Consider the following 26,186-nt stretch of genomic DNA (forward strand, 5'->3'; position numbering starts at 1 on the left):
CGGTCACCAGAGCACAGTTGTTTAAACATGCAAGTCTATCATGGCTGTTATTTGGCAAGTCCTCAAACGTACAGCATTACTTCTGCCACCTCAGATGGCAACCTTTTTAGAATAGACAGTCCCAAATATTTACAGTCTAGGAAGATGGATGAATAGTAGTTACAATAGTAGCTAAGGTAGGAAGAATTAGACAAAACTCCCATGAGGCTGAATTGCTGTACTAAGCAGTTCAGGGATCTAGAAAGCAAAGATCTCAAGGCTACTCATCCTATTCTCCTCTTTCCATACAACCTACAGAGATACGTTGTTTCAACCAATTTCTTCTAATGTTTGCAATCTGAACTCTAAGCTAAAATAGAACCTCTTTGTGTTTTCAAGTGATTCCTATTTCACTTTCTTAGCTTTGTTATTGTCCTGCATAATGCAGGGGGTTGGACTAGATGACGAGGTCCCTTCCAACTTGCAGATGACACCAAATTGGGAGGACTGGCAAATACTCCGGAAGATAGAGACAGAGTTCAACGAGATCTGAACACAATGGAAAAATGGGCAAATGAGAACAAGATGCAATTTAATAAAGATAAGTGTAAAGTTCTGCATCTGGGTCAGAAAAATGAAAAGCATGCCTACTGGATGGGGGATACGCTTCTAGGTAGCACTGTGTGTGAACGAGACCTTGGGGTACGTGTGGATTGTAAACTAAACATGAGCAGGCAGTGTGATGCAGCGGTAAAAAAGGCAAATGCCATTTTGGGCTGTATCAACAGAGGCATCACATCAAAATCACAAGATGTCATAGTCCCATTGTATACGGCACTGGTCAGACCACACCTGGAGTACTGTGTGCAGTTCTGGAGGCCTCACTTCAAGAAGGACGTAGATAAAATTGAAAGGGTACAGAGGAGAGCGACGAAGATGATCTGGGGCCAAGGGACCAAGCCCTATGAAGATAGGTTGAGGGACTTGGGAATGTTCAGCCTGGAGAAAAGGAGGTTGAGAGGTGACATGATAGCCCTCTTTAAGTATTTGAAAGGTTGTCACTTGGAGGAGGGCAGGATGCTGTTTCTGCTGGCTGCAGAGGAGAGGACACGCAGTAATGGGTTTAAACTTCAAGTACAACGATATAGGCTAGATATCAGGAAAAAGTTTTTCACAGTCAGAGTAGTTCAGCAGTGGAATAGGCTGCCTAAGGAGGTGGTGAGCTCCCCCTCACTGGAAGTCTTCAAGCAAAGGTTGGATACACACTTTTCTTGGATGCTTTAGGATGCTTAGGGCTAATCCTGCGTTGAGCAGAGGGTTGGACTAGATGGCCTGTATGGCCCCTTCCAACTCTATGATTCTATGATTGTATGATTCTATGATTCTATGATTCTAACTCTATTATTCTATGATATCCACACTACAGTCAATACTGCCTATAGGGCAATACTGCCCTATAGATACGGCCCAGTTACCATCCATGCAAATTTTATCCTGCAGTGAGAATGGGCAATATCTGATGCCTTCTGTGATCAAGAAAGCAGGGGTACATTTAACTTTATCAGTGCATCAACAGTCACAAGTTAAAAAACACAGCACCAACCAATGAATAAGCCCATTTTTAAGCACACTTGCAACCGTAATGCCAAAAAGATCTGGAGGGAGGTTTATGAAGAAAACGTTGGGAAAAGGCCAATTCTGGCCTTTCTAAGTTTGGCTAAACATTCGGAAGAAGTTCCTGATAGAGCAGTTCCTCAGTGGAACAGACTTCCTTGGGAGATAGTGAGTTCTCCTTCGTTGGAAGTTTTAAGCAAAGACTAGATATAGTCATCTGACAGAAATGCTGACTTTATGAACTTAGGCAGGTTGTGAGTCGGTGGGCAGGAAGGGATATGCCAGTGTTTGATTCTTGTGGCCCTTCCTTGCCTACTCAAGTACTTGCTGATCGCCACTGTGGGATGGTAGGTGAATTTCCTCCAGACCAGGCTGAATTCTGAAGATTTTTGGTGGAGGGATCACTGGGGCATGAAACTGGGGTCTCTGTGTATAGGCAGGTAGTTGTGAGTTTCTGCATCATTCAGGGGGTTGGACTAGATGACCCTGGAGGTAGCTTCCAACTCTGTGATTCTATGATTCATCACTGGGGGTAAAAGAATCTTAGACATTAAGCTACATTATTGCTTGAGTGAGTAAAAAATAATTGTGAAAATGTAGAAAAGCTCCGGGTAGGGTCAAAGAAAACACAGGAAAATGACAGGTTCTGAAGACCATCATCTGGGTTGTGAGTAATAACTGAGTGAACAAAGTGCTAGAATAGTGGATAAAACTTCTCATATATTAAGTCATATAACATTAGATTTTTTAAAAGATGTCTTTTTGGAAGGATCTATCAAATCCTATGTGATTGTTCTACCCTCATGCAGATGTGGCCCCACAAAGATGAACAACTCATCACATCCCTTCTCCCTCAGAGCAGGCAAACACAGTAGCAGAGTACTACAACAGTGGAAGAAATGGAAGATGTATGTGACCCCTTGCATCCCCCTCTCCGTGTATCCCCTCTCCTCAATCAGCTTGGAAGTTGGGTCAGAATGTTGTACTGCATAGCTAAATGCAGAGAGGCAGGGGAAGAAAATACAAGGTACTGTTAATCAACTACAGGGATCCCTCTTTGTTTAGGCATTGTGTCTGAACTAGCAAAAAAAGCCTGTTGTATTTAAAAATACAATAGGCGATAGACTTACCTCCCTCCCCACAATCTGGGCAGGCCCGCTGAAACCTGGAGAGGCCATGGTGGACCTATTCAGGGTGGGGGGGAAGCACTCGCAGGGATTCCCTCCCCCCCCCCCATCCTGGCCAGGCTTGCTGAGGCCTGGAGAGGACATGGTGAGCCTTTTCAGGGGGAGAGGGCTGGCAAGGAATCCCTACCTTCCACAGTGGGTCTTTTCAGGGGGGGGAAGCACTGGTGGAGACTACCTTCTCTCTCCCCCCACCCAGGCAGCCCTGCCACGGCCTGGCAAGGCTGCAGCCTGTGCTGCTCAGGGCGGTGGGAGCACTGGCAGGGACTGGCTCCCTCCCTCCTTCCCCTTCCACTGGGCCCACAGTCTCAGGGCTTCCCTCTCCCTCCTAGCTCCTACTGGCTGCGTAGCTTACTGCAGGCTGGTACTTCTTCCACATGGAAGAAATTGGAGGGGGATGCAGCCAGGGACATCCTATCTGATTGGCCATTCGTTGGACAGATGGCCAAGCAGAGACGGGACAGCCTACCTGTTAGGCGATGAGTCCCAATTCCTCCCACCATCCCCTTCCTGTTTTATTTATATGTTCAGATCAGATCAGATGGGAAAGGATCATATATACTATATATAATGCATAATGAAAATGAAAGCTCATAATTTTTAAAAAGTCTTATCTCCAACATATACGGATGCCTTATGTATCTTATTTTCCAACACTTGTGAATTACACAACCTGACTCCAAGCACAGAGTCCAAGCACCAAGCACATGCCGAGCACAAGACTCAAGGCCTATTGCAAGTAGTTATATGCTGTTGACAATCGGAAATATACAAATGTATAAGTTGCGCAAAAATATAAGCAAATTAATACTACTATGGTAAAAACAAACAGTAAAGCTTATTGAAAGTTGATCTGCACTTATAAGTTGAATAAGTGTGTAGCATCTTACATATTACATCTCAGCTTCATAACAGCCCTGTGATACAAAATGTATTCTAGCAATGTCAGAGGTGGAAAATTAAAGCTGATGGAAAGTGATCTGTCCACAACCACCTTTTGAATTCAAGACTAAATGATCGTTAGCTTAATTACTGCAACCAAATTAATCAACAACAATTCTTTAAAGAACAAACTAAAACTGAAGGTATCATTTGATCCCATGACGTTGACATACACAAAATAAGACCATTTGCCCATCAATCTCTTCAGAATGGCATCAGGTCTCCAGGGTTTCAAGAGAGGTCTTTCACATCACTTATAACCTCTTTCTTGCTGGAGATGCCAGGGATTGAACTGAAGTCTTTTTGCATGCCAAGAGATTCCCTACCACTGAACCATGGTCCCTCAGCTTTGTTACCTACATGGTAACTGAAATACCTTTAGAATAAAATCCGTAATGAAGGCAAATTAACATGTATAACGGGACATTTCCCATGGTTACAGCAGAACAATCATGGACACCACACATACTATAGTTCACACATACTGTAACAGTGCTACTTTATCACAGTCAGATATTACAGTACAAATGTTTCAAGACCTTGGTATCACTCATGGAGAGAGTATATTTCAATAAAATGTTATTTTTCCCTGAACCTATGCACATAAATTGTACAGTTAATATGTTTTTTCTGATTCTAGCGACTATGACTCTCTTCTGAAAAATGATGCTTTTTGTTCTATACATGTGGTGGGAATAGAGTTGTAAGCCTGGAAAACACTGGAAGAGTGGGAATGAAAGAGGGCTGTTGATGATGGTGTGATATCACTTCCAGAGAAACCTGGAAGTGACATCATACCTTTCTAATAAATGCTAGAAACTCTGTGGTTAAACTATAGGTTTCCCAGTGCTTACTAGAGAGGCAAGACGTCACATTAGGTTTTTCTAAGAACTGACACTATGCTCTTTCTGACTGAGACACTTTTAAAGTTCTTTCTTACAGGCTGCTGGAGCACCAGTGGGCATATGGCATCTATAGGTGTGATGTGAGAGAAAGGAAGTGGTCCTTCTGTCACTTGTTCCACCTTTGAAACTACAGAATATCCACACGTTAGTGTAACATTTCAATACAGCATATGCACAGAAAATCAATAAACATAAGCCTGTGTTGTATAGACCAGTGGTCCCCAACCTTTTTATCATCAGGGACCGGTCAACACTTGACAATTTTACTGAGGCCAGGGGAGGGTAGTCTTTTGCTGAGGGACATCACCGCTGCTGCCTGAGCCCCTGCTCCACTTGCTTTCCTGCCGGTGCCCCTGACTTCCCGCCGCCCACCACCACCATGGTGGCCGCTGGAGAGCACCAGAGGTGAGCCGGGGCAGAGTGGCAGGGCAGCCCCCAGGCAGCAGCCGGGGAGGAGGATGAGGAGTTCGTGGCCTGGTACCGACTGATCAGCGGACCGGTACCAGTCTCCGGACCGGGGGTTGGGGACCACTGGCATAGACTATTCCCAGATTTTATGTGAGATACTGAATATCAAAACAGCTCTACCTTGAAGGCAACAGAGTCATTTACTAGTTAGTTGCATCCATAAGAATCATAGCGTTGGAAGGGCCATACAGGCCATCTAGTCCAACCACCTGCTCAATGCAGGATCAGCCTAAAGCATCCAAGATAAGTATCTGTCCAGCCACTGCTTGAAGACTGCCAGTGAGGGAGAGCCCACCACCTCCTTAGGCAGTCAATTCCACTGCTGAACTACTCTATGAATTTTTTCCTGATATCTAGCCAATAAAGCCATTTCTGTGGGCCCTATCCTCTGCTGCGAACAGGAACCACTCCCTGCCCTCTAAGTGACACCTTTCAAATACTTAAAATCATGTCCCCTCTCAACCTCCTCTTCTCCAGGCTGGACACTCCCAAGTCCCTCAGCCTTTCCTCAAATGGCTCAGTCCCCAGGACCCAGATCATTCTCATCACTCTCCTCTGAACCCTCTCTATTTTGTCCATCTCCTTTTTGAAGGCCTCCAGAACTGACCACTGCAGTATGCAATGGGACTATGCCTCTGTTGCTACAGCTCAAGATTGCATTTGCTTTCCTTGCTGCTACATCACTGTCTGCTCTTATTTAGCTTACAGTCCACAAGTACCCCAAGATCACGTTCACACACACTGCTACCCAGAAGTGTATCTCCCATCGAGTATGCATGATTCTCAGTTTTGTGACCCAGATGTAGAATTCTGCACTTCTCCTTTATTGAATTGCATCTTGTTCTCGTTTGTCCACTTTTCTAGCATGTTCAGATATCATTTAAATCTCATTGAATGTTGGAGTTGTACGTATATAGATATTACCCTGTGTAAACATTTCTGAAGAATTACTAACAATGCAAAAATAAACAGGATTGTTTTGAAATATTCTTTATTTTCTGTGGCATTAAGCAGCATTTTTCTGTGTCTGGCAGCTATGTGAAAGTTTTCTTTGGAACTAGCAATCAGTATGTGAGGCAAGGATAATTCTGGAAAAGTCTTACAGCAGAGATTTCATAATATCACAAAATCCATGAAAACTGTGATCCTAGATAAATTACAACAGTAGGCTGCTCCAATTTCTGTACTCGGATGATGAAATGAGTTAGTGAAGCAGCAAATTTGCATCTTTATTTCTCTAACCTTGGGTAATAACAAATCAGAAAGCCTGTGGGGGAAAACGATGCTGTAATAAAATTTGACCGAGAGAACCTACACTTGTTCATATGTGCATAACCTCACAGACAGACAAAGAACAGTCTAAGGCAACAACAAGGTATTCTATCATATCAAGATTTCATATATCTGAATGTCTTTAATATCTGTCACAGTACCAATTCACCCAAACATTCAGGAATGATTAGAAACTCATTCCCTGCCCCCCAAAGCTCCCACCAGGTGGCAAACATGAGACTGGAAAACCTAATTGCAACACAGGGATTGTGGTAAGAACAAAGGTAGCTTAATGATGTCAGTACCTTTGGCCATTTAACAAAAGAAAACATTTTTTCACTTGTTCTACATATTTATAAAAGCTGGTATAGGCTGAAAAAATATTTACAAAGAGTACAGCATAGAGCATTCTCAAAAGAAGTAACTAAGTATAATAATCTTTATAAACATTCATTTTCAGCGATTCCTTTTAAAATGTTATTTTGCTTAATGAGATAATAGTTACAGGAATTATAAGTGTGCATGGGTGTATGGAGGGGGAATTCGCTAAAGATAAGATACAAAATATACTTTTCCAGAAGTAAATTATATTAAAATCAATTCAATTATAGCGAGGGTGCAAGAAGTACAATATACCAAACAAGCTTTATTTACTTGTAAAATTGATTTATTGAAACAGAACAAGGTTTTGTGACAGTGTATTTGCACTCCCATAAACCATTCCTAAATATTTATGCTGTATCTGAATTACGTTCTGTTATGTTGTAATTATGCCAATATAGTTGCCAGCTTTTCAGGGTAAAATGGTTGCAAGGTTAGGATAGGCCTAGCAAGATTTAGACTCAAATCTCAGCCAAGTTCCTAAGTTCAGGGGTGACACTGCCCCAGTCTCTGGCAAAAATAAACCTAAGGAATCCTTGGATTCCCTTCCCTTCAATTTTCACACATGATCAGAAAACACTGAGGTCCACAGCAGAGTTGTACTCTTCTAAGCCTATACATTTCAATGGATTTAGAAGGGTATAACACTGCTTATGCTTGTGCTGTACAAGTTTCCACAGCATACAGTAGTTTGTAATGTTATATGAATCACAGGTATTGGTTTGTTCTCTTTCCTGTAAACTAGGGTTCCAAACCACAATTCAGTCTTGCTTTGGAGAGCAAATCATATACTCATAGATTTGGAGAAAACGATACGCTGTGGCTTGCTGAAAAGCAAAAGCATCCTACTGATGCACAAGGGCAAGGGGAAAAGGGAGAATAGAAGTCGGGACTTATTCTTGCACTCTGTCATTATGTGTAAATCATGCCGTTCTCTCAGCCTAATCTATCCCACAAGGTTATTCTAAGGGTAAAATGTGAGAAAAATATACATGGCATCCTCAGTTCCTTGGAGGAAAAGCAAGATACAAATGCATCTAACATATAAACGTTGCACACAGAAGTGGTAGCATAGCAAATCTTAAATTCAGGTTTGGCAGGGTATAAATATAGAGAAAATATAAACTACACTGCCATTTTCCCTGATGTCTATTTGATCTGATCAAAATATTCTTGACATATGCAGAGGCACAGGGAAAATATCTTAAAAAAATTAGCATTATAGTCAGTTAAAATATTGTACATCAAATATTCTTAGAAGGGTATAACTCTGCTTTGGACTGTACTGTAAGATTCCTCATTCTAAGTGTGATTTCTCTTTTATATTATGTGAATTCAGCTGTCAAAGTTTAATCCTGCGCATGTTGCAAACCAACATTTATTTTATTCTAGAAATCCATGTCAACATTTCTGATTTTACATTTCTGTAAAAGCTCAAAAGAATTTTCATTCAACAGATACATGGGCAGATATAGGTTAAGAACTCATGTTTCTCAAAGTAGGGATGACCAGTAGTAAAGCCAAGCTTGCATTATTGTCATAGAATCATTTGCCATACACAATGGCCAAAAACCCTGTTATGAGTTTCAAACCAACCCTGACAGTTTTTCCCTTGGGAATTTTAGCATACTACATAGCTGTTCATAACTGGAAAAAGACACAATATTTGTCTATGTATCAATTTCCAATTAAGAGAAATGGAAAAGAAAGGCACCTACTACTGTGCTCCTAATACAACTGCCAACTGTCAGAGCAAATCACAATCAAATGATTCAGTCCTTGAAGGCAATACAATACATTCTTTAACAAGTACAGTGTTCTTGTTCGGCATCAAAGAGTTCCTGGATTGTGGGAGTTCACTTCCTTTTTCAATGAATTCCAAGAAGCATTTTAAAAAGAAAAGTGATTCAACATGCTTTGACAAATATACTATCTACTAACATCTACTTGTTTGTAGTACCAAAAAAAAGCTTGATGGGAATTGATTTAAAGAATATTGGTCAAGTATTCGTCTTCTTGGTAAAAGCTTTTTCACTTATTCAGTTATACAGTTATGTTGGTGCAGATGAAAATGAATAGGTATTATACGGTAACAATATGCAGCCTCAATTCCCTAGAAAATTTTAGTATATTGGAGAGCTGCTCATGGATAGAAGACATGATCTGTGGATCAATTTCCAACTAAGACAAGAAAGACACAGGTACACAAATTGACCTCAAATAATACCCCACCTTATGAAATACAAAATGCACACCTAAAAAGAAAGTGAATGATAGACAGACTCTGCACCTCCTTGGGGGGTGTTAAACTAAAACACTGGAACTACTATCAAAAAAGAGAAAAGATGAAGAAACCATTGCTTGATCCATGAGACCCCACCAACTATTACCCAGTTTCACATCTGCAATTTCATAGAATCACAGAGTTGGAAGGGGACACACAGGCCATCTAGTCCAACCCCCAGCGCAATGCAGGACCATTTCTTTGGAAGGCCGTTGAGCAGGCAGCCATCAATCACCCACAAGCATTCCTAGAGGAATCATCAGTCTTGTATCCACTCTAGTCTGGTTTCTGGCTGTACCATGGGGTCGAAACAGCACTGGTATTCCTCATGACCTTCAACAGCAGCTGGACCAAGGTGGATCAGTACTGCTTGTTTTATTAGATCTAATAGCAGTGCTTGATACTGTCAACCATGATCTTTTAGCTCACTGCCTCACTGATATGTGGTCAGCCTTACAGAGGATGATCTCCTTCCTCCAAGGTTGGAGGCAGAGGGTGGCTATCAGGGAAGATCAGTCATTTTGCTGTTCACTCTCATGTGGAGTGCCTCAGGGCATGATTCTTTCCCCAATGCTATTAAACATCTATATGATACCCAGATAAGCCCCAGTTTCACTGGCCAGGTGTCTGAAGGCCATTACTGGCTGGCTGTAACCGAGCTTCCTGGGGCTTAATCCCTTGAAGAAGGCAGCAGGAGAGGAAGTGCATCTCCCTTGCCTAGATGGTGAGCAACTGACAACTTCACACACCATCAAGAATTTGGGGGTGGACACCCAGATCACAAAGGTAGCTCACCAGGCATTTTATCATCTGCACCAGGTGAAGCTACTAGTGCCCTACTTAGCCCTGGAAGACTTCACTAGAGTCATCCATGCCACAGTCACCTCCAGATTGGATTACTGTAACTTGCTCTATGTGGGGCTATCTGTGGCCCTGACCTGGAAATTGCAGCTGGCGCAAAATGCAGCTGATCAGGCCCTCATGAGGAGCCCATGGAAGGCATACATTCTCCCTGCCCTCCAACAGCTGCAGTGGTTGCAGGCTGAGTTCCAGATCAGGTTCAAGGTCTTGATATTGACCTTTAAAGCCCTATGCAGACTGGGCCCTGTATATTGGAGGAACCATCTTTCCCAATATGCTCCCCATTCTTCAACTGACAAATTAATGGTGGGAGCCTAAGTAAGCAAGGCTTTAACATGATATCAAAATCTGGGCTCCATACTGGAAAGTCTGTCTGTAACTTTCATTTAATCAGGGCAGAATATGAACTTCATGCTGGCAGGTTTATGAAACACCAATTTCATTATTTTTAAAACTATTAATTATATTTATCAAATTTATATCAAGCCACCAACAAATGTCCTTGTGTATTTCTAGTAGTCAATGTGGCAGGTAGAAAACTTTTAGAAGAGACTCAAACTAGCTGGTTTAGCCACTGGAAACATGCTACAAATGCACATAGTTCCCTGTGCCCTCATGAACGTTGATTCTTTCCTCCACTTCCCGGATTGCAGTAATTCCTTCAAACTATATATCTTGAGTAAAATAAAATGTGTATTTATGAAACCCAAACTATCAAGGGCTCATTCTATTGTATAGGTATGAGTCAGAACAAGAGTGGGTGTGGCTTTGAGGGTTCACATCTTTTTACATTTTTATGGACTGTTTCTAACATGGCAATCTTCTCATTTAAGTGGTTTGTGGTATACATAGTGGTATACATCATGTTTTTAAAAAGTAAGCATTAATTCTTGGGCAATTTGGTTTTACAGTATGGAAGCAATTTGTTCAGCACACAGTAAGAGCAGGAGTGCTTCAGCAGGGTGACACAGACTTTTTGCACATAATAAACACATAATAAATTTGTAATAAATACAATGGGGATTGCAGCCATTTTGGACATTTATTGTATTGCAGCTGTTTATTAAATCTTTTAACTAATAAAACCTAAGGAAGCAACTAAATTGATACCGCCTTGTAGACTAAATTCCCTGCAGTAAAGTATTTAAATGGATTATACACAACCCCCCACCCCAGCTGCATTGTAGTTAATCCTTCTATAATAAAGATGCTTAAATCAAACACCACTCAACCCAGAGAGATGGGGTGTGGTACTAAGTCCCAAGGCAATTTGAGCATTTGTGTCACCTGTTAAAGAGTCTAATCCTAATGCATGCTTCCTCATCAGTGAAAAATGTGAAGAATTCCCACTGAAGAGAGTTTACTGTAGCATTACATGGAGTCTTCTAAATTACATGTGGTGTGTCATTCAAAAGTGATTGTAAATTATAAAATTTCTTTTAAAATACAATTTCAGCTATTCAAAAGAATAGAATCACTTGTTTCAGGGCTTACTTTTACATCTAACACATAGTATACGGAACCAATGTGACATCAAGTCAAATTTACGAGCTGCTGTATTGAAGGAGTAGTTCATGGGATTAGGCATCTATATCCCCAGGGCTAATGTAAACAGGCAATTCTCCACCCCATCCCCAGGATTCCTACAAGGTACACTGTTTGACCTCCATAAAAGGGCTGGGACAGGAGCAGCTCCTGGAGTTGTTAGAATGGAGGGGAGTGAGGAAGATCCTGCTGGCAACCAGCAGCTGAGTTCCACGTGGGGTACATTTGTCTTCCACTCCTTGGTGGCACTTACAAGAAAGCCTGGGTGGAGCCAGAGGTGCAAGCAAAAGAGCAACACAGTCAAAAGGCTCTTGGCTCTTTTCCAACTTAGCTGAGAGCATGTGTTAGGCAGCCTCCTCAAACAAGCCAGGAGGATCTGTTTCATTTGTTTTAGATTTCTTATTGTATTTTGACATCGTGAGCCACTTTGGAAGCCTTCAGGAAGAAAAGAAACATAAGCTTTCCTAGTGCTGTAGCTTGAACATCTTTCCAGCTATGAAAGAGATTTTGACCATACACACACTGGAGGGTTGTTGTTGTGTTTTTTTTGTAATACCTTATTCATACCCTTTCTCCTTGAAGCTCACCTGGACCGTTTATGCACTGGAGGTTTCATGCTGGGCTGCAGGCTGGAGTTTTAGTCGTGGCAGATTGCCCCACCTCTTCCTGCACCCACACAGGGGAGCATTTAGCCTGGTGCGCTTCATCCACCCCTGATTTGTGCCCCTGCAAGGGAGCTGGAGCAGTGAAATTCCCAGTGTGTAAACGGTCTTGGAAAGTTACTAGGAAAGGGGTTAGAAATACAGGGGTACTGGGATATGAGCCCAATGCCTGCTTGTTCTATCAGTGTTTGAGTGATAACTAGGGTTGCTGGCTCCTGCTGGGGAAATACTTGGAGATTTGGGGGATGGAGCTTGAGAACAGTGAGTTAAAAGAGGAGAAGGACCTGTGGTGTATAATGCAATAGTCTACCTTCTAAAACAGCCATTTTTTCCAGGTGAACAGATCTTTCTCACCTTGAGATCATTTGTAATCGTGTGAGAATTCCAGCCACCACTAGGGGATTTGCAGCTCTAGCAATAGCATTCCAAGTTACAAAGAATGCCAGACATATAGCTGTTGATCTACAAGCTACTGGACCTCTCCTGAGGAAGGACTTTTGAATTTAGGGCTGCCAGTTCTGAAAGGAGAAATACATAGGGATTCGGGAGTATGTTATATCCATGGGTTCTTGGAAGGAGACCAGGTTCCTGGGCAAATGAACAGCTCCTTATAGGTGACCTCAGCAGTGGATACATGTTGTAGCAGGCGACCAAACCATTCCCCCATGAAAAACCCCCAACATATATACGTGGCAGACAAAAGAGCTTCCTGCCACTGCGCACAATTCGCTAGATCAAACTTGATTGATTTAAACTGACTGGAATCAGCAGATGGGATCCTTGCAGTGCATTGGCCCATTCTGTGTCTGCCTGGATCACCCCTCGGACTTCAGCAGATCCACATACACAACAGAGTGGAGCCTGTGGAAGGTGGGGTTTGAAGAGGGAATGAACTTCAGTGTGGTACAATGCAATAGAGCCCACCCTCCAAAGCAACCATTTTCTCTAAGAGAACTAATCTTAGTTGTAATAGCAGGCAATCTCCAGGCCAAATCTGGAAGTTAGCAACCCTGTAGTGGATTTTCTTTGAGCTCAAACACTATAGTGTTCTCTCAATTAGAAGTCAGCAGCAACTGAAAGAAGATAGTGTCCATGTTAGACTAAAATCTGAGATGCTCTCCACCCGTGTCACAATTTCCACCAACTATCCGTTCCATTCCTTAGAACTCTGCCAGGTCAAAATACAATGTTTTCTGAATGTTCTTTTATTCTGCTGAAAAACACACTCTTCCTGTCATCATTGTTCTTTGAAGATTCAGCTATAGCTTTAATTAAAAATGCAGTTAGGTTAGGCCAAGAGTATGGGGGGAACTAGATTAAGGATTAATAAAATCCTCTCTCTTCCTTCCCTGTCACACACTCAATGTTATGTACTTATATTATCATGAATTTCAACTGTAAGTTACTGGGAGACCATAGCATAGAATAGAATATTTAATTTCTGCACTGCCCCATCCTATATGGGCTCAGGGCAGTTCGCAACAATAAAAACACATTTAATAAAATCTTCTATTACAATAATAAAGCAGGGCTTGTTGTTGTTAGGTGCGAAGTCGTGTCCGACCCATCACGACCCCATGGACAATGATCCTCCAGGCCTTCCTGTCCTCTACCATTCCCCAGAGTCCATAGCAGGGCTATGACTACATAAAAGTATAACATAAGTGGCACTTTGCACTTCAGTGATTTGTGTTTACCATAATTAATGCAATCTAGGGTTTCTTGTAAACCAGAGTTTTAAAATAAGATTTGAAGTAAATTTGCAAACTGCAGTGACAAATGAACCGGGTTTTTTAAAGCCATGATTTCCATCCAATGCAAAATCATGCAAAGCACTAGAAATAGGAAAACAGGGGGGAAACTAACTCAAGAGAGGAAGAAGCGTATGTTCGGGAGCCTAGCCCCCAATTTGCAAATCACAATTTGCAGAGAGCTAGAATTACATTGACAAGCACCGTCTCCAGATATATACCTTCAAGACACAGCCCCAAGTTTTTATAGGGACAAGAAATCTGTAGTGAGCAGTGGACCTCTTTACTCCTATACCACTCACAATATATGCAAACAAGCATGTGTGTGTATACAGATAAGGGGACATCCATTCAGCAGCTCCACCCACTTCCAAAGACTGCTACCACCATCACCTCATCTCCCATCACAATCAGCTTGATCCAAGAGATGGCAGCAGCCAGCACAAAACAACCCTTCCTTCTGTTTCCCCCTTCCACTCTCTCAGGTTAGCCTTAGCTTCATCTCACCAAGTCTGATAAGGCAAAGAGTGCAGAGGATGTACATAGGCAGAGAAGGGGGGAAAGGCAAAATGACAATAAGTGGTCCCCACTGACTCTGGTCATCAGCTTGGACAGCTAACTATAATGGTAGCTGGATCCAACCCAATTGCTTTATTATCAAAGGTAATAAATACTGCTAGGGAACAGTATTCATTTAAAATATTTTAACTTTTTAATGTTTGCCACCTTGTAGACCCTGAACAGGTGGAAAGGCAGCACAAAATGTTTTAAAATGCATAATACCAAAATACATACTAACTAACTACAAACTCTGTCAGTGTCCTGCAATAAGCCTGAAGGTTTAGGGTATAGATCAGCACTATATTTATTTTCCAATTTAATGACGTAAATTCATAGTACTTTGCTAGGATTGCAAGAGTTTCTTCAGAAACTTGCATTCTCTTTTATAAAGCTTTATTAAACCATGACCTATTTTCAAGAGCAGTTAAACATTCCCAGCATTCTTCCCCAGCACTGAAAGACTAACTATCATTTGTAGTTCTATGAACACTTGGGAATAATTGGCAACAAATACTTCTTTGCCATTTTAATGATAATCATCATGGTCTACGTTTAGTCTAACATTTCCAGTGCCTCGTATGAAATGAGAGCCTCTGACGTGAATTCAAGACGCATCAGTGTGATCAAGATTAAAATACATCTGCCAGTATTGCGTATTTTCAGTAAAATACACACAATTTGAGTTAATCCAAGATTGCATTGATCTGCAGATTTGTTAATGAAATTGTTTAAAACTCACATTTAACAATAGGAACTTTTCTTGTAAAGACCTAGAAATATTGCAGTGTCCTGCATGTGGTTCTCTTTCCTCTAGCAGTAACAAGCTGGGGCATTTTCAAAATCCTAAAAATGGGATAAAACACTTGTAGAGCACAATGTTAAAGAAAATGTTATGATTATTATTTTCATATTAATGATTTGGAAAACTAGTGTGGTATATTAGTTAAGACTGTTACACTGGGATCTGGGTGTCCCAGGTTCAAGTCCTGACTGTCGTCGGAGCTTGCGGGGTGACCTCAGCCCAGTCACACACTCACAGGCTAACCTACCTCACAAGGTTGTTGTGAAGATAATTATGTGAGCCACTTCAGGCCCCCATTGGTGAGAAAGGTAGAGTATAAATGAAGTAAATAAATAAATCCTGGCAAACTGGAAGAAGCATAGTCACCCACTGTTTAAGTGACATAACTGTAATACACAGGCTGTCTATCTTTCTTACCAAACCATGCTTGTTACCCATGTCATGCATCCAGCCTTCTACAAATATTTTTTCCAGTTCTTTTCCAAAACTTAAATTAGTAATTTTTAAAATCAGGGGTAGAGAGAAAAGGGGGGGGAACGTTATTAGTTGTTTTTGCAGAACTGTTATTCCCCTCCCATGTACTTATATACCTTGGGTATGGCCAGAGATGAATTAGGAACAAGGGGAAAATTGAGAGGAACATCTTGGGCAAAGCTAGAGGCATGACCCCTTGTGAGACCCAAAAGGCTCTTGGAGCCTTCAAATAAGTCCATAACCAGCATTTTAAATACAAACTTTATAAATATAACCAATGGCACAAATTTTGGTACTCAATTATATGTATTTCATGCTCTTAAAATAAATGTGGGAATGATACAAATGTACTGCATAAACTTAATTTTCTCCACAAAATGTCATGCCTCCATAGCTTCAAAATCTCTAGAAATTTTATATCTTTACAATGTCAAATGTCTTTTAAAGCTAAGTGATGTTTGTTCTGTTTGAAGAAAAAATTCAAAGTCCCAAGATCTTGGGCATTGTTTGATTCTACCACTGCCATTAGTATACCAAAACAAAATTGCTATTAGACTTTCATTGGATTAATATCCTGATCTTCCTCCCAAGGAGCTCAGGTTAGTTTCCACGGTTCTCACCTCCTTCATTTTGTCCTCAGAGTAACCCTGGAAAATAGGTTAAGCTGAGAGTGTGTGATTAGCCCAAAGTCAGCCACTAAGCTTCATGGCTGATGGGAAATTGAACCCAAGACTTCTTAGTATCAGGTTGAAACTCCAACTATTATCCTACTGCTCGGCATACTACCATATTGCTCTAATGTAGCAGTACAAACACACTATACTGCATATTTTGGAAAATTAAATATACAAGCTATGACAAGGGTAAAGCTGAAGGTAAGTGCTAAATTGTTTCCTTCCATTTTGCTCTTCACTTGAGTGAACAAAAATAGGACATTAAAAGCCTGAGTGCTTACATTAGCATTAATTATTAATTAGGCTATTATAATTCTAATTTGGAAAACAATATAACAAGATTTACTTTTATTCTCTGGATGAATTACTATGTTGGTGAAGATTGGTCTATATAGTGAGGAAGGTGATACCAAGACGCCCATCAATACTGATAACACTGGTGGTGGTGGAAAGTGCCCACATTAAGTCCCACTTGACTCATTGAGAAGCCTGGCGTTTTCAAGGCAGGAGATGGTCAGAGGTGGTTTGCTATTGCCTACCTTTCAATAGTAACCCTGGACTTCCTTGGCAGTCTCCCATTCAAACACCGACCGGAGCCAGCCTTGGTTAACTACTGACGAGATCAGCCTTACCTGGGCCATCCACATCAGGGCAGTGGCATCCACTAGTTATCTCCAAGGACTACTTTTAAAAATTTTCATTTTTAGATTGCCTTCCCCACAAGGGCATCAGGGCACCAGAAACGTGCTGATAACAATGTAAAGAAAGCTAGACCCATGGTCAACCAGCGAGCTTCATGACACAGGGGATGTTTGAATCCAGTTCGTCCAGGGCTTAGCCTTCCATTCCAACTGCTATACTCCACTGGCTCTCACTCTAATCCTCTATACAATAGAATACATCAAATCAAAATACATACTGGAGAACTATGACTCAGATATAATAGAATTTACTATAAGTTCGACTGAGATAAGTGAATGGTTGCAATCCTGCAGTAGTTTAAAGAATATGGGAAACACTTAATTATGGGTTATATGGAAATAATATGTCAGGAAAGGCAGCAAGGGATGCAAATACTTTTTAATACCACTGACAACTCTCCTAGGTTCCTATAACTTGAGGATAAGTATACACATTGTATACATTTACAAATAATAGCCGGAACAAGCAGCCTATGAGTTTGCAGTATGCAATGTTTTAAGACAGATCTAAAATGGAACTACTTTAAGACTGCAAAATACTCAAACAGAACCAGGGATTCAGACTTCTCTGCTGTATTCCTCAGCAGCTGACATGCCAAGTACTACTTAGTTTGGCTTGTTCTAAAAAGCAGTTTGCTGAATTATGAAGGAACGATTTTACTACCGTATGTATTTCACTAAACAAATTTGCCCTGCAACAATTAGCTGAAGTACTGGCAAAGGTTGACTGCAGTGCAACAAAAATAACCATATATACTCGCATATAAACTGACCCACATATAAGCAGAGCCGCCTAATTTTACCACAAAATCTGGGCAAACTTATTGACTCACATATAAGCCGAGGGTGGGAAATACTCCATCATCACAGGCTTTCCCATCCAGCCTCCCTCCCAACAAATACAGAAAAGCCAAGAGGATAAATAGATGCTGGATTTTGTGGGTTTTGGTTTTTTTTTCACTAACCAGAGGAGTCTAAAGCGGCTTACAATTGCCTTCCCTCCCTCTCTTGATGCCAGACACCCTGAGAGAGCACTGACAGAAGTGCTCTGTGAGAACTATTTCTCTGACCTTCAGACATGCATTTGCAGATGTAATGAGCAAAGAGCTCCAGGCTGCATCATAGATGCTTTAGGCTGATCCTGCGTTGAGCAGGGGATCGGACTATATGGCCTACATGGCCCATTCCAACACCATGATTCTGTGATTCTATGATATCCTGCCCCCATCCAAATCATGAGAACCCTCCTAGATCAGACAAAAAGTCCTTAATGTCTGGAAACTGAAACTGACAAACCACCTAGTCTCTATTTCAGCCTTTCTCTACTTTCTTATGTTGAGAAACCCCTAAAACAATCCTTAGGCTTTGACAAACCCCAGAAGTGTCACAATCATGCAGAATATGATTGGGAAGCATAGCTGTGTACATGCTCACCCAGGGCCCCACAACATCACCCCTCCAGGCCCATCACTGTTAATTTGGGATGGGTGGATTGACATGACCATATATGGTTTTATTACCCAATAAATATTTAACAAATTAAATATATAAAAAAATAATTAAATCCCACCCATTTGGGGAAACCCTTCCAGGGCCATCAAGAAAACCTCAGGGTTTCATGAGACCCTGGTTGAGAAAACCTGCTCTATTTGAATAGCCCTTCTCTAGTTCTCTGTTCTAGTTGCTGTGTTAGTGATGGAATGGTAGGAGAGAGAAATGGAATAATGGGGACCTTCTCTTATTTAGGGGAGAAGGGGGGGATGAGTAGCAAGTACTTGGGGAGGGTGTTTGAAGACCAAAGGTGGTCTCACACAACAGCATTTAAGGGAATAGTATAAGTGGCATGCATTTGTACAACCAGCAATGCTTAATTATACTAAGCACTAAGGAATCATAGTGGAATTTAATCTTTCCATTGCCCTGTTATATTAAGGCATATTATCATCCCATCTATTGATCCTGTGAACTTGGCAGTAGTGAAGAAATGATTCCACCCAACACCCTTGCTGAATATAGTGTAGCAGTGCAGAACAAGGAACAGAAAAAGAAAAAAATTCAAGATACAAACTAGTAATAATTCAGCACTGCATACACAAGAGCACATCCTTATTATTCATGTAATTTATTTTGGAATAAATGTCTTTCCTCATTCTAAACCTGCAGTTGTAATACTGGTTAGAACACCTGTTTCACTCAAAAATGAATATTACTGTAGCAAGTATCATACTTGTGGGTTGTTACACTGTTATTAATTTCCCTTAAAATAGGATAACCACACTTTTCCCCCACATAGAACCGATATTTTTATTTATTTACAATATGAATATTCTGCTCTGCCCTCACAAGGCCCATCAAGGTGGCTAACAATTTAAATCATAGATGATAAGATCACATTTTAAAAGCATTAAAATCATCCTTCCCAACACACACATAATTAAAATGAATTAAAGAGTTAAATTACAAATACATAAAACCAGCCATTAAAACACTAGTCATGTTAGGTGGAGATCAATGTTTCCTTTTTGCTAAATGAGGAATGTTCCACTGGAGGAAAGCCCTTTCTGTATGACCAAGAGAAAGAGCCTTAGTCCTATGGAGGAAGACTCTTCCCCCCCATCTCATGAGTCATCATGAGCTCCCCTCTTATTGGAACCAAACCATGAGATGCTGCACATTAAAACCAAGCACATTAAAATAAATAGCAAATGCATTTTAGCTGTTTCTGTGCTTCTGGTATTATTGAGGAAAGTTTATCCACTCTTCTTTTGGGTTCTTGCACAACTGCTCTTTTAATAATTGTTTTGATTTTGATATAATTGAGTTTCAGCAGGATACTTAATACTTACATTATGACAGTTATGTATTCCACATACTTCCTCTTAAAACTGGAAAATTAGGTACCCTATATACTTGCATATAAGCCTAGTTTTTCAGCACCTTTTTCCCACACTTAAAAAGCCCTCCTTGGCTTATACGTGGGTATATATGGTAATTGAAATAAAAGCCTGCTCCAACCAGCCAATCGTTCCATTGCCTTTTGCAATGTTTCTGCCAAACTATTCTTTTGGCTTCTGAGGGTGGGGTGGGGAGGGTTTGGGGGGCGCTTTGGGATTTACTGTTTCTTTTTCCTAGTGTTTCTTCTTTTATCTGAGGGGCAGCATTGTTTGCCTTTACTTCTTGGGGTTGTGTTTCTTTTAAAAGTTGATTTTTACAGTTCTCTCTTTCAGTGTTCAGTTTTACAGTTCTTTATTTCAGTGTTTTGTTCTGGGGGGGGACTGCAGTTGTAGTTAGGGTTGTCCACTCTCCCAGTTTGGTAGCTGTTGTACTTGTTGTAGTAGGTTGCCAACTTTGGGTACTGTTTTTCTGCTCTGGTTTGCTGGCCTGGGAGACACTGTTTGGTTCTCCTGCCTTAGCTGTTCTTACATTTCACAACCTGTAGGCTATGTTCTCTAGAGGAACTGGAAGTAAGGCCAGGTTTGTAAAAGCAGACCTGGCCCTGTCTGTTGCTCTGTATGTGGTCATAGTATTAGTAAAGGAAGGAGAGAAATTGGCTGCTGAAATGACTAGAACCCTTCATTTCTCTCATAGTCCGTGACTTAGTGGCTAACAACTGTTGGTATCTAAATGCATTAAATTAAATGTGACATATAGATTTCATTAGGACAACAACTGCATTTCAGAATGTATTACTGACTAACTAAAATGGACCTTGGCATAACTGCTTTACAAATTCAGAATGAAGGGAGACAGTGAGAAGATTTTTAGATGGAAGCAGTATTCAAGAATGAAATAATCATTTCTTTGTCCTTATCCTGATAGCTGGATTCATGTGGCAACAAATTCTAAAGACCCTTCCTGGAAGTCAGCATTCTCTTGGCTTTGAAACATAGTAATAATTTATACTTTTTCACATAGTTTAAGAGATGCTGGCTTGACCTTCTCAGCAGGATTTTTTTTTCTTTCTCAAGCTTGAAGCCAACATTATTTTATCATCCTGGTCAGATACTTCTGACACATTTCAAGATTTCTGCTGCTACATTTGGTTTGCTGAATAATCCCACGGCAATGAACTATTTTCCCACTGTACATTTTCTCTTTAGAACTAGGGCATTAGTAGATTGTTGTTTTTTTTCAGGTCACTACATATTTTATTCTATTTTGCTTTGTTTTTAAAGCACAGTCAATCACATGTACTGAAGGACAGTAACTGTGGAAAATTCTAGCTGGGAGTTAAACTGTGAAATACAAGGTCACAAAAACAGTCCCAAGCAGTCCACAAACACCCACACATTAGATACCAGGAAGCTTCAAACATAAAACTGAAAAAGTTTCTCCTATAAACAAACTTCTAATATGAGTAAAACTATTAGAAAGCAATGCTTTTTATGCCTAACATACCAGTCTAAAACGATGAACAGTAGAAAAATAAGCACTGCAAATTAAATCTCAAGAACTACAAGCAAACAGATTTAAAAGAAGTCTGTTTCTCCAACATGAAACGGCTTTTCTAATAAACCAAGAGCATTTATTTGTCATCAGTTCACTGATTCTGTTTGTTTCTTACATCAACATCTGTAGTTCTTGAAATACCAGATTGATTTGAAAGTCTTTTTCACTGGAAAAAAAATGCAGTGCCCTATAGTGCCTAATAGATTACCTATGCCTCCCAAGGGATGCACTTTTGAGCAGGTGTGTGGGGTTGGGGGAGGGCATCATTTTAAGATACTTGTCAGTGTAAGAAATACAAGACACAGCCGTAGATTTTCTGGTTGTTTCTACTTCCATCCTCTAAGGAAGCAACGAGACTGTATTGCAGCAGTTCTGGGTACCACTAAGCACCGGCGGACTGCAGGACTGCAGTCAGCAAGATCCTGGCCCAACCCAGCCCCTACCGCCGGCCATAGGGTGGGGCCTTTCCACACCACTCTTATCCACACAAAAGGAAAAACCGGGAGGGTCCTGGGTAGGTGGCCGTAACTCCGCCTCTTCCCTCCCGCCGCTACCTCAGGCACATTAGACTGAGCTCAGCGAGATGCAAAGCGGCGCCCGCTCTAGGGCACGTCGAGGAGCGCCCAGGGAGGCAGGCGTGGGGTGACAAGGACTGGCGGACCGGCACGCATGCCGGGCGGGCCAAGGGCAACACTTGGGCGGCTCCTCGCTCGCCCTTTGCCTGCGCCAGAGACTTTTCGGCCGCCAGGCTTCTGACGAGACAAAGGGAAGAAGAGAGTTTATTACTGCGGAGGTGCCGGTTGCGCAGTTCCCCGACGGCCGCGCGACGAGCCAAGCCACGCCCCAGCCCTCCAAACTTCGTCCCTGCGTTACAGGCGGGCCGGCGGCAAAAGCGGCGAGAGCGGGGTGGGGCGGCGGGACAGGTGCCCGCGCAACCTGGCGCAGGTGTGAAGGGGCAATCATAAAGTTTGCGTGGGCCAAGAGCCCCCCTCCCCCCCAGTGCGCGGCCCCCTTGGAGAGACACGCGGCAGACCACCCCGGCTCTTACCTTGGCAGGGTCCTCGAGCTGCTCAGGCTCGCCCAGCGCCGCTGTCGGTGTCTCCGCCTCGGGGCTGCCAGGCTGGGACCCTCCTGCGGCCGTGGCCGTCTCCTGCGGGCTCGGCTGCTCTGCAGAGCTCCCTGTACCCATAGCTCCTCTCGGCTACTTTGCGTCTCTGACTTTCTCGCCTCTCGTCGCCAGGCTCCAGACTTCCCGCCCAGGCACTAAAGAGAGCGAGGGCGAGAGAAAGAGAGGGGGTTTCGCCGTCGTCAAGAGGTCCAGGCAGCTGGCGGCGGCGGCGGCGTCCTGAGGAAGCGCTCGGGCGGTGACTGAAGGAACCCAGCCGCGCTCTGCAAACTCCTTTCCAAAGGGAGGGGAATAAACCCAACCCGACCTCCTCCCGTGTCCCCCCGCCCGCCTCTCCCTCTCCCTCCATCACATGAGCAGAGCCTCGGACACGCCTTGCAGCATCAAACCTGGAGTCTGGGAAGGGGGGGCGGGGGAGAGCATCGGCAACCTCTGAGCAAGGTGGCTGGGCTTCTCGTCGCCTCCCCGCATCTCGCTCCCTTGACATATTTAGACGAGATCGCCCCCTCAGCAGGCCGGATTAATGGACTTTAATGTCATGACAGAGAGAGCACGAGGGAAAGTAGCCTTGTGAAGCGCCCATGATCTTCAGCGTTTAGCTAAGCATGTCTCCCTTTTCTGGCTTTGGACAGAGGGACTCGCCGACCAGGCATTTTCATGTTTTCTGCAGAAAAGCCAAGCTTGTCTGCTTACCCCAATGCTGGGCACAAAAAATCCAGGGGCTATAATTGTCCTGTCCCCCCACCCAAGCATGCCAGAATATCACAGCAGAAGTATAGTGTGTGCCTTCACATTTGAACACTGCATCTCTGCCAACATTTCATTGTAAAATAGGGACACATATGTACTCATAACACCACTGCTTTTATAAGGCTCAGTTTCTGAAATCCCTCCCTTCCCATCTACATGTGATTACATATTGCTGAATACACTCCTCAGCTTGACCAGTCATTCTATGATATTCTATCCTGCATTGGCTTCTGAAGCAAGGAATATGCCTGTATGGAGTGATGGCAAAAATGCTGTGTGGGTATTTTGTGTTTGTGTAGAAGCTGGCTTGCAATTTACACAAGGTGCATTAAAGAACTGGAAATACTGAAATTCTAAAAACTCTTCTGCATGTATGCATGTATGAGGTGTCTCCCTAAGGGAAATATAGGGACACATTTAACATGTTTTACTAGGGATAAGATAAAGAAAACACGGACAACTGAAGTACATGATATCTTACAGTAGTGGGATAACCATTTTAACAATCTAATATTAGCTATAAGTCTGACTATGGATATTTCTAAATGGTATTATTCTAAATTTATCTCCACAATTTTGTTACCTGTGCACAGCTAGCACTGTGTCCATATTGGCTTAGATTCATAACTGAATGTCATACTGGTGTACTATGGAATCACACAGAAACCAACCATGCCAGCAGCCCCACTTATCTAAGAAATTGCTATGTCAGTTACAGAGTTGGAAGGTACCTCATGAGTCATCTAGTCCAACCCCCTGCACTATGCAGGACACTCACAATCCTATTGCTCATCCACTGTAACCTGACACCCCCTTGAGCCTTCATAGAATCAGCCTCTCTGTCAGATGCCTATCCAGCCTCTGTTTAAAAATTTCCAAAGATGGAGAACCCACCACCTCCCGAAGAAGCCTGTTCCACTGAGAAACTGCACTAACTCAGAAACTTCTTCCGGGTGTTTAGATGGAATTTCTTTTGAATTAATTTCATCCCATTGGTTCTGGTCCATACCTCTGGGACAACAGAAAACAAGTCTGCTCCATCCTCTATATGGCACCCTTTAAAATACTTGAAGATGGTTATCCAGTATTTATAACCATGGGATCTTGGCATCTACTCCTGACAAACATGCTTGAGTCTGTCCTTCAAATGCTACGGACACGGTGTGAGATACAACAATAACAGCATCTGGTCAGGGCAAGTTTATTCATGTAGCACATGCTATGAGCCCTGCATTTCCAGGGGCCCTACATGGTGCCTTCACCCCCATTGATCAGGGACACTCAGAGTAACACCCCTTTCCATTGTGGGGGGACCCTCTGCCCTCAGTCTGGCTGCTCCTGCCACAATTGTACTCTGCTTGAGCCTCTTGTGGCGCAGAGTGGTAAGGCAGCAGAAATGCTGTCTGAAGCTGTCTGCCCGTGAGGCTGTGAGTTCGATCCCAGCAGCCGGCTCAAGGTTGACTCAGCCTTCCATCCTTCCGAGGTCAGTAAAATGAGTACCCAACTTGCTGGGAGGTAAACGCTAATGACTGGGGAAGGCACTGGCAAACCACCCCGTATCGAGTCTGCCATGAAAACGCTAGAGGGCATCACCCCAACGGTGATACATGACCCGGTGCTTGCACAGGGGATACCTTTACCTTTACTAGGGCCCCTCAGTTCCTTAAACTAGTTCTGGTGCTTGCTATGGGCCCTGCAAATCCTTAAATCACTGCTGCATCTGTTAATATGGATCTGGCGGTAATTTGTACAGACAGGGAGAACCCCGCATTCAATGAGCTCTGTAGAACGATTCTCTTCCCACTTCATACAGGGGGTAAAAAGACAGCTGAAAGAGATCACTCTTTTTCTCAAAAAATATAATTTGATGGCATCTAGTGAAGCTGATGGACGGCAAATTCAAGACAGAAAAAAAAGGAAATACTTCTTTACTCAGCAAATCATTAAAATATGGAATTCATTGCCAACATATAGTTATAGCTACAGGTACAGATAGCTTTAAAAGGGGATTAAACAGATTTGTGGACAGTTGATCATCAACTACTGGCAATAGAAACTGAAGGGAACCTCCATCTTCAGACCCAGTAAACCTCTGAGTACCATTTCCAGGAGAGGAAGTCCTTGGCCTCTAAGCCCTGTTGCTGGCCCTCCAGAGGAACTGGTTGGCACTGTGTGAGAAAGGATGCTAGACTAGATGGACCACTGTTCTGATCCAGAAAGGCTTGTCTTCTTGGGATGCCAATAGTACTTGCTTTTTTGAAGGTATTGAAGGGAAAGAATGTATGTGTTTAAATAAAATAAGCAGCAAATGTTACAAGTTACCTATTCAAAAATTCTGACAAAATCTTTGTTTTCCTCCATTGAACTTCAGAAAGCTTTTGCCAAATGTCTTCCATTTTCCTAGCATTTAATTAATGAAATTCTGTTTTATAAAACACTAGCCAAAGAGAAGGAAGAACAGAATTAACAAAATAAGGTCTCTCAACCCCTCAGGCAGAATCAAGGTAAACACAGACTTCTTTTCATGCAGAACAGCTCCTTTAGTATTATTTCCAAGACCAGGTTAAGTTACAGTGGTGAATACAATACAACAAGGAACATGGGATTGTGTATCCTGGTACTGAATTAATTCAATTTCCTTTCCCATGGTTCAGTAGCTGGTTCAACACAGCAAACATCCATTTATTTATAAGGTATTACAAAGCAAATATAGTGGATAATAATAGGCAAAAGCAAAATTATAGCATGTAAGTGTATGAGGTATCTAAACTGAGTCACCGATCAGTGCTTTATGTCCAGTT

General features: G+C 42.2%; 1 protein-coding gene across 1 annotated transcript in view; it reads right to left on the bottom strand.

The window, feature by feature from the left end:
* The window catches only part of AKAP12 (A-kinase anchoring protein 12), a 73,773-nt gene extending 50,854 nt beyond the window's left edge, over positions 1-22,919 (bottom strand). Inside the window, exon 1 of the mRNA XM_077349829.1 lies at positions 22,558-22,919. Within this exon, the coding sequence (XP_077205944.1) occupies positions 22,558-22,698 (141 nt within the window). The 5' untranslated portion in view covers positions 22,699-22,919. The remainder of the gene's footprint in view (positions 1-22,557) is intronic.
* Between the last annotated feature and the right edge of the window lie 3,267 nt (positions 22,920-26,186).

This window comes from Paroedura picta, chromosome 1 (genome assembly GCF_049243985.1).
Source record: "Paroedura picta isolate Pp20150507F chromosome 1, Ppicta_v3.0, whole genome shotgun sequence".
NCBI classification, from domain to species: domain Eukaryota; kingdom Metazoa; phylum Chordata; class Lepidosauria; order Squamata; family Gekkonidae; genus Paroedura; species Paroedura picta.